The sequence below is a fragment of the Xenopus laevis genome, chromosome 1S, assembly GCF_017654675.1.
Source record: "Xenopus laevis strain J_2021 chromosome 1S, Xenopus_laevis_v10.1, whole genome shotgun sequence".
Taxonomy (NCBI): Eukaryota; Metazoa; Chordata; class Amphibia; order Anura; family Pipidae; genus Xenopus; species Xenopus laevis.
The window spans coordinates 2,322,061-2,332,262 of NC_054372.1; the positions used below are offsets into that span (position 1 = coordinate 2,322,061).

At 35.8% G+C, this 10,202-nt stretch overlaps 1 protein-coding gene across 1 annotated transcript in view; it reads right to left on the reverse strand.

The window, feature by feature from the left end:
* The window catches only part of LOC121398282 (vomeronasal type-2 receptor 26-like), a gene marked incomplete at its 3' end in the record, with an annotated part of 33,158 nt that extends 24,255 nt beyond the window's left edge, over window positions 1-8,903 (reverse strand). Inside the window, exon 1 of the mRNA XM_041577286.1 lies at window positions 8,770-8,903. Coding sequence (XP_041433220.1) covers window positions 8,770-8,903 — 134 coding nt within the window. The remainder of the gene's footprint in view (window positions 1-8,769) is intronic.
* Window positions 8,904-10,202: the final 1,299 nt, after the last annotated feature.

Genomic DNA, 10,202 nt, shown 5'->3' on the forward strand with positions numbered 1-10,202 from the left:
CATATGGCTGCCAGGCAGAATATCACTTTCAGCTGATCAGATGAGAGACCTCTGGTTAAAGACCATGTTAAATGTATCATTTCCCTTTTTCACAGTCACAGTAATGAAAATAGTTCTCAGGTCTTGTAAATCAATTGCTCTTATGGTTCAGTTATGAGAGCTATGGAAATGCAATTGTGCCTCAGTGTCCTTATATATATTCACTGCTCAGTGATATTTCTGTTGTACTGTATGTAAAACCTGTGATTAGATTATTAACAGAACACTCAATGTCCATGTCTGGTTCTTCACCACAAATAAACACTGTAGTTATCTCCTTTTGTAGACAATTACAAATTATATTTTGCCCTCACATCTTCAGGGGACTTTATTTCCTGAGCTTCCAGATTAGATGCAAGTTGTCAGTAACATTTTCAAATTAGGAATTGCATCACTAGTAAAACCATGTTAAACGTAATTGGTGTGACATATCTCCCAACTGTGCCCTTCTCTGCAGGACAGTCCTGATTTTGACAGCTCAGCTCCAGGCCCAGGTTTCTTATTTAAATGTCCCAACTTTCTCTTTGATCTCCTGCCTGGATGCCAGAAAAAGATACAAAGTTTCTGAAACAATTAAAATTAGAGGCACTCAGCAGCTGCACTTAGAAACATTTGTGACAATTTAAGATAAGCAAAGATACAATTGTAACTATGTAAGATAAAAAAAGTCTCTTTGGAGAACTGAGACTCACAGCTTAAGGGACAATTACACTCATTAGCAATTAGTTATAACACATAAAACACAGCCCTAAAACTCCCAGAAATTCGTTCAGACTTTCATAACCTGTTAAATTTTGTAAGACAGACATGATAATTATGAGGTGTGGCTAGGGATGGGCAAATTTTTTCACTTCATTTCGCAAAAAAGTTATGCTCATAGACTTGTATGGCGGCGTGCGTCAAAAAAAAAGACGCGTGTCAAAACAATTTTGCCACGCTACAAATTTTTTTTGACGCCCATAGACTTTAATGGGCGTCTGCGAAATTTCGCCGGTGGCGAATTTTTGGAGAAGTGAAATGGGTCAAATTCGCCCATCCCTAGGTGTGGCCATAAAATAGGTACGGTCAAAACAATTTCAATGCACTAAACGCTTCTGATTATTTTTTGTCCATCTTTATCATTTTCAAATGTTGGGAGGTGTGGGTATGTGAATGTTTTAATGCAGGTCTGCTGTTCCTATTGACACGTCACTGTAGGAGCCCTGGAATTACTGCCACATTCAGAGTGACACGAGCTCTAGGGTTCCATGTGTCACGAGCCACACTTGTGTATGATTCAGCAGGATGGTACTTAGTACAACTATACAAAGATACCAAGAGCATGTTTGTACACAAAAATGTGAAATGATTGTCATCAGTAAATGAAACAGTCCATCCTATTTTAGGACAATAACACTTGCAGCTTCTTTTAGATGTAAATTACCTGCATTATCTTAAAAATTCTAAATTATAATTAAATAAAATGTAATGCCATCCCCCTCGCCGGCTTACGTGTCGGGAGGGGAGGCAGGAACACTATTGCGAAGAGCGCAATTGTGCTCTCTCGCATTAGAACAGCCAAATTTCCGGTTCAAAAACTGAAAATTGGCTCTTAAAGGTGCAGGAGTGGCTTTTTGCAACCCCTGGAATCCTCTCTGGCGCTGCCGCCTGAGGCGAACAGCTCAGCTCCCCTCATTGGTGGAGCGCCCCTGTATGTAAAATATAAAAGGGCCTTGCAAGGAGTTTTTATAAACCCATATGTGACCACGTAAAACTGGGGAATGAGCTGGGGAAAACCCATAGACACATTTTTGAAATCTGGATACAAGAAGCCATTGGGATTTCACATTTTGTCACACTATGCCCAGACTCCATTTTTTTATGCTAAATCCTGCCTGTAGATGGTGCCAGAGTACATTTTGTTTTCAGAACATTGCTTGTGCAGGCTGGATTTAACAATAAAAAATGACTCCGTCTGACAAAATTTAACCCTTTACCTTCTAAGAACATAGGTACTACGTTCTTGCAGCGAAAAGCCCAACTGCCAAAAACATAGCACCAATCAGTGGTTTAGTCAGCACACTCCAGGTATTGGCTTTAATCTAATGCAAGTCATCTAATGTCCACTTCACAGACAGCACCAGCCACAAAATTCTTTGGTTAAAACGCCTTTATTAGGACTTGGGCTCTGACCCGAAAATTCAGCAAAATTTCAGACTGCCATGAGTACTCACCAGCACATGTGTACAGTTTAAATACATTGTAACACAGTGACCTCTAATGGTGCATTTCCCCATTACACAATAATGTATCTCCCATATAATTAACAGTGTATATCTGATTTAAGCACTTATATATATCTCAGACAAAGAATTCCATCACCAAAAAGTCAAATCCATTGGCCTGTACAAAAGATTTTTGGAATTAGTTTCTATAGAAAAAAGATAATTAAAATTTCAAATTATAGATCGTGTCCCCAAAATTCGTTGAGGTGGAGATAGAATAAAAATGTTGCTGAAGAAGGAAACAAGATGGATTCGAAAATGAGAAACATTAGCTCCCCTTGGCCTAATCAGGGAATATGAGCTAAGCAAAATATATCAGTAATTGTTTTAAATAATATGTTTTTAACTATTGGGTTTTACCTTCAAATTTTATCTTTTATCTTTTTTCTATAGGAACTTATTCCAAAAATATTTTCTACAGACAACGAATTGGACTTTTTGGTGATGGAACTCTTTCACTGAGATATATATAAGTGCTTAAATAAGATATACACTGTTGTTAATTATATGGGAGATACATTGTTGTGTAATGGGGGAATGCACCATTAGAGGTCACTGTCTTATAATGTATTTAAACTGTACACATGTGCTGCTGAGTTAGCTTGATAAAAGACTCATGGAAGTCTGAAACCTTGCTGAATTTTTGGGTCAGAGCCCAAGTCCTAATAAAGGCTACGTTGGTCCTCAATGCGATCATCGCAGGACCCTCCTACAATTACGCAGACGTGTCTGCTCATCTATTGCATCTCTGCCTCCTCCAGCCATTTTTGCACATATATACACTCATAAGCTCCTATACCCACATTCACACACCTTTTACACACATGCATACACAGACACACACATACATTTTTTTCTTACTTTATTTTTTTAGATTTTCATTTTATCATTTTGCCTCTTGTTTTTTCCCTAAAAACTGTAGATTTCACAGCATAACATTTGGATCAAGCATTCTGACCACTAACCACACTATTTTGTAATTTCATAGATTATCCTGATTCTATTTTTGTGATTTTATTGCAGTTTTATGCTTGCCTTGTTGTTCCTCATGTTTTATTTAGTGAAGTTTTCCAGTATGATAGTTTGGAGTAAAAATAAATTTTTTCAATTTTGTATTCATCACAATGTGTACTTTACAAAATATATGGTTTTTCAGGGTCTTCGAGCTTTGTTCACAGACGGCGAAAAGACAGCTGAGTAAACTCATATGCACTATTTTTATTTGGGGTCCTCACATGCCAGCTGCTTTGGTATATCAATGCATATTGGGCTTTAAACTGTTCAGTAGACCCTTGGCATTAATATTTACGGTGTTTTATAATTGCATATAGGAAATTGGGTGAGATAAATGCCGTCAATTGCAATATTTTTAGGCAATTTTCAGAAATATCATAAAAACTGCTACCTGTAGCGTAGCTTTGCAGTTGAGTAGTGTGGAGTAGAAAGACCATATTATCCATTTTGGATTCATAAAAAATGTGTACTTTCCAAAGATACATGGTTTTCAGGGGTCACCATAATTTTGTGTACCTTTTATCCTACATAAAACTGGCAGTGTTTTGAAATCAGTGTAAATGTAAGCCATCAAGTAGGTATTCACAAGGTAGATTTTGGGGTCTTTACATGTCATGTACTTCGATAAACACGTGAACATTCAGTATCAAACTGTTCAGTGGACCCCAGGCTTTCATATTTGGGGTGATTTATCTTGATACCTAATACTATGTGGGAAATAAGAATATGCAGGATGGAAGTTTTGAGGTGATTTATGGAAATGTCACCAAAATCGCCAAATTTGGAAAGGTTTGCGGCTTGGTGCTTTGAAGTATAAATATATGTATACTTGTAACAATAAAGATAAGAAAACTACAGGGGGTCATGATTCTAGTCCATATGAATTTACCATTCGACTATATTGATAATATGAAGGATTCTAAAGGTAGATATATAGCTTTCAAATGCAAATTAGGCAACTCGCTGATCACAATAGCTAATATTTATGCCCCAAGGGCAATCTACCTTCCTTACTCACTTTCTAAAACAATTAGAAGCATTTGCCAAGGGTATAGGTGGTGATATGAATATGGTCTTGAATCCTATACTGGATTTATATAAGGTAAAAACAAGCTTGTCATACAAACAACTAAAACAGGTCAAACAAGCAAAAGGCAAATTTAAATCTAATGGACACATGGAGATGCTACCACCCCAATACAAAAGATTATACACACTATGCAAAACAGTATAATTGTTAAATTAGGCTAGATTATGTATTTATGAATCATAATTGGTTGCACCTAGTGAAGAAAATAGATATTGTTCTGACAACTCTATCTGATCATGCTCCAGTTATTTGAGAAATATATATTGCAAACTCTACTAAACCAATGTACAATTGGAAACTTAACTTCATATTATATAATGAAGCAAATAGATCCCAAATTAAACAATTCTTACAAAAGATTATTAAAGAAAATTTTTTACCTGGAATGGATCCGGGGATGATATGGGTGACATATAAATGCGTTCTACTAAAATACAAAAATTAGAATGCACCCACAAAGAATCACTATGAATACTTACTTGAGAAGAGCTTGAAGGAAAAAGATAACTTAAAGCTCTTCTGGATCAATATTCATACAAGGCTTACCTAAAGTGTAAACAAAAAAAACATGTGAATTAGGAGATAAATGTAACAGGCAAATTGCTAATAAATTACGAGCAATACAACCCCTCACCCATATACAAGCTATTAAGGATAAAAAAAATATATCGCCAAAAATAGCAGAATGTTTCAAGGAATGCTACCAGGAACTATACAATATTAAGAAAGAATCCCCCTAGTACTAAAGAATAAGTAAACATAAAGAAGTTCATCAAAAATTCTATAAAAAAAAAACCTATGTCACAACAAGACGAAGATTAGATTAGATTCACCATCACAAAGAAAGAATTAACCAAAACCATACAGGAATTATTAGCTAAAAAAAACCCTGGTCATGATGGATTTTGAGTGGCATATTACAAGACATTTACAAGATACAAGATACCATTTCGTAACCCCTTCTCCAATATTTTAACTCCTGAGGAACCAACTGTGCAACACCCAAACAAGCTCAAGAGGCTCTATTATTCCAAAACCTAATAAAGATCCCCATCTATGTAGTAATTACAGCCAAATCTCAATTATTAATGTTGACAACAAAATATATGCTAAACTAATAGCTAATAGATTAAAAAATTACCCTCCAAATAAAAAATCCAGAACAGAGAAAGAAAGGACAATACCACTTAAGTCATTTCTTTAATTCATTATGTAAAAAAAGATATCTCAACCATGATATTAACAACTGATGCGGAAAAGGCCTTTGATAGGGTGTCTTGGAACTTCCTAAAACATACAGTACATTATGTGGGTTTGGTCTAAAAGAAACAACAATCAATAGAATCATGGCCCTCTATAAATCCACAACAGCAAAAGTAAGAGTTAACAGCATCTTATGTCCGCAAATTAAAATAAACAATGGTACATGGCAGGGATGCCCTCTGTCCCCAGTCCTCTTTGTGATGGTTATGGAAATGTTATTGAATACTATAAGAAACAACCCAGATATAACAGGCTTAATAATTAATAATATATAATACAAAGCAGCGGCTTTTGTGGATGACCTGTTATTGTTTATTATAAAACCATTAACTTCACTACCTAATATTTTTAACACTTGAAGAATTATCCAACTTTAAGATTTATTTGAATACATCAGAGGCATTGAATATCAACTTACCTACAAAAATAGTATCTCATCTTGCTGAATCCTTTTCATTCCAATGGGCAAAAAAAAAAAAAATGATGATGTATTTAGGGATCAAAATATCAAATGATTTATCATCTCTGTATAAGGATAACGTGAACTAGATTCAATACCACCTCTGCTGAGTAAAGGGAACAAATCGTGCCTGTCATGGATGGGAAGGATCCAAACAATTGAAATGTTAGCAGTGCCAAAGATATTGTTCTTCTTACAAAATACTCCAATATACATCCCAAAATTATTTTTTTACAAAGATGAAATCAATAATATCTAAATGAATATGGGGAGAAAAAAATCTGAGAATAAGTTACCAAATATTGACATAAAACAAATTGAAAGGAGGATTATCAGAACCTTAAGTATATCTCTATTACATTGCAATTCCTTTATACAGAATACTACAATGGAAAACAAAAAACACAGACAAAATATGTTTAGCTGTAGAACAAGCAAAAATATCCATACCCTTACTAAACACAATCTGGGCAAAAGAAATCAACGCTCCAGTTAATATAAAACACCATCCTACTGATGGGTGCAACTTTAATAGTATGGAATACTGCCTCTAATAAACACAAGATCTCTAACTCCTGTGAACAGGATCAGACGAACAGACAGGTCTTGAACAGGGAAAAGTCCATTTATTGTTCACATATAAAGACTTTGGGAGCAAAGCAGCATAAAACAAAACAAAATCCTTGCCACACTTGGGCTCTAACTAATACACAGGGTAGTTTCCCTCTCTACTACCGGTCCCCTACTGGGATTCCCGGTCAAACACAAACAGTACAACTCCCCAGAGTCACAGAACCTTTACAAAGTCCTTTCCTTTTGGGGAAAAATAAACAGCCTCTTCCAATGGCCACACTCAGCTCCCAGCTCTCCTCAGTGTGTGTCTCACTCTTCCTCTCTGAGCCCCAACCCTCTCTAGCAGCAGCAGGTCTAGCCTCCTAATTATTCCCCAGGTGAGACTTTCTAGGGGAATTAACCCACTCAGAACTGCTGTACATATGGGAGTAAGACATGAACCTAGGGGAAATACATCTCCCTTTGCACTGTGTTCCAGTTACCGGTTCACACTCCCCATATAGTCTTAAAACACTAATGCAAAACTTAAATTACACACCCAGCATGGATAAACAAGCATTCCAACATTAGGGAACTTTTAAAAATAGACCAACTTTGATAATTGATTTCATACAGAATAATAGAGTTGTATCCCTGGCCAAAGTCCAACGGAGATGGGGTCCCAATCCAAGGGACTCTTGGTTCCATAATCAATTACATCATTATATCAATAGCTGTACTCAAGATACCCCACTACAAACATGGAAACTTAAAACTTTAATTTCAACTTTTAAAAAACCTATCTCTCTAATATATAGATACTTAAGCTCAGATAGTATACCAATGAGTATCAGTCATAGAGATGCATGGGAAAGAGAGCAAAAGGTATCCCTAACAGAAGAGAACCGGACAGCAATATATAAGTCAATCCATAAGACTACAATTGCATCTAAGACACAAGAAATGAATTATAAGTTACTATCCAGGTAGTACTATACACCAATGAAAATTAAGAAAACATTTCCAAGCACATCTAATCAATATTGGAGATGCCAATCTGAGGAAGGTACCTATACACACATTTGGTATACCTGTAAAACTGTAAAGAAATACTGGGATGATATACAATAGAAAATAGAGACTATCAAACAAGAAAACATTGGTTTAGAATTTCTGCCCAAATTAATTCTGCATTATGATATAGAGATAAAGAAGGTGATTAAAAATAGATTATTAATCTACCTGCTTCGTGTAGCAAAAGCCCTAATCCCTAAGAGTCCGAAAAAGGTACATGTCAGGATGAGTTTTACCGGGTAAAATTCATGGAAGAAATTAGAAAAATGGAGGAATTGACAGCAATTAGTCATAACAAAAGCACATACTATTGGAAAATATGGAACCCATAGATACAACACTTTCAATTTGTTAATTAAATAAATGATGAAAGATTCTGATATATATTCTATACTAGTATACAGTTGATGAAGTAACATGTTTTATTCTCTTATACAAACTGAAGGTAACAGAAATAAAAGTAAACAATAAAATAAGAGCAAGATGGGACTATATTACTCTCTTTTTTTCCTTTTCCAGGCAAATTAAGGTTGAAAATCAGTTAAAAAATTTAAGATTGTGTAACACATGTATAACCCTAATTTGGTTACTGTCTCTTTAAATAGCAACATACCCTTGGCAATCCAGGGGCCCTGAGTCCCTTTTGTGTATGAAAAGTACCGGGAACTGGGAATTACAGTGCAGTGCCTCCACCTAGGGAACACTGAGGAACACACCTCAGGGGGATTCCACTAGGAATAATAAAACACACACAGTTTGGAAATGAAACAAGTATAAACTTTATATAAACTGAAGTAAAACTTGGGAAAATGAATACATCATGCACTCCTACACATCATGCACTACCTAAATCACTATTAGGTACTTAACTGTTGCTCCAACACAGTCCTTTTTATTATCAAAGTCCCAATCCTCCGGAAGGGGTCAATAACCACACAGCTCTTATTCCCCAGGTAGCCATTTCCCAAAAGTAGCTCTTATGTAGCAGGTAAATACACAAGACCTGTCTTCACTTTGGGGCCCCACGCTTGCATCCATGCCGGTATACTCCCTTGCTCTCAGAGGCAATCACACTGAAGATTATAGGCAGCACTGCAGCAGGATAAATCTCATCAGTTGCACCTTTATCCTTCTGAATCTCTAGCATCTTGGCAGGGAACAGGCTGGGCTCAATCTGTACCTCCACAGATTCCACAGATTTAACAGCTTCTCTGTACTTGACAGTCTTACAGCTACTCGACTGGCTCTGTTCAGCTCCCTCCATAAAGGATTTAAGAATTTTAGTTCTAAAGGGCAATTTTAAAACAGATAATGAAAGAAAAGAGTGGGAATAAAACTAATGGAAACTCTCAATTCTTTGGAGAAGGGACTAAACCTGGGTCTTGGATTTCTGGCTAATTATATGGACTAAGAAAAGCCTGCACCAGGTCACAAATACCAACATATCTGGATATGGACAAAGAGATCATATGGAATTCCTTTAATTCCACATTCCATTAATTCAGACCTAATTTATATTCAGCCTCTTTGACCCACATTATCTTGTACCTTATCTGCTTGTCTCATGCAGATCCCCTTGTAAATGACTTCAACACCTCACACATAGATTGATATTCCTTTTTGTTGGTCATGTGACCTATGAGCTGAATGTTGTATATTTACCAGAGAACACCACAACTTCATTGTAATCAGCTTGAAAAAGGGAATTAAAAAAAAAGGAACTAAATTATTCTGAAATCTTGCTATGATTGTCTTAGTTAGCCAATAAAAGTATCATCTTTACACCATTTGTTTTCTTTTTATTTCAAAAGGGTTGCCCTGTAACATACTCTATAAAAACTTTTCCCTTTTCTAAAACAGGACTCACTATACTTGATGGTGTGTGTGTTTGAATTGATTCATCTGCACATTAGGGTTACATTGGGAATTATAACACTGAATACGCCACACTGTATATTTTTCTAGTTTTCCCCCATTTTCTTTGTTGAATTATGATCAGTAACACCTTTTAGAACAATGGGAATATATTTCAAGTTGAACCATTTTGAAAAAAAACACAATCACGTGTCAGACATGATGTCAGTAAGTCCTTAAGTAACAGGTCTTCTTTCATTGCAAATATGAAAATGAGACTTCCATTAAAAAGGGAGAAAGTGTACTTGGGAAGCCTTGTCAGACACTTCCTTTTTAAACAATCCAACATTCATAAAATATAGGTGGGTTCTGGGACATCCTGTCTGATATGGATGGCTGACATAGGTGAAAACCTTTGTACTAACTAAGTCAATATTTGCTGCTCAAGAAATAAAATAAAAACAAGAGATGTGTGGCTTCTTTCATGTTTTTCTCATAAATGTTCAACAAATAAAATACTATGTGTTTTGTGAGGCAGGTGACAGACAGACAAGGTGCCTTCAAACTTTTTCTCTAGGTTTTCTATCAAATA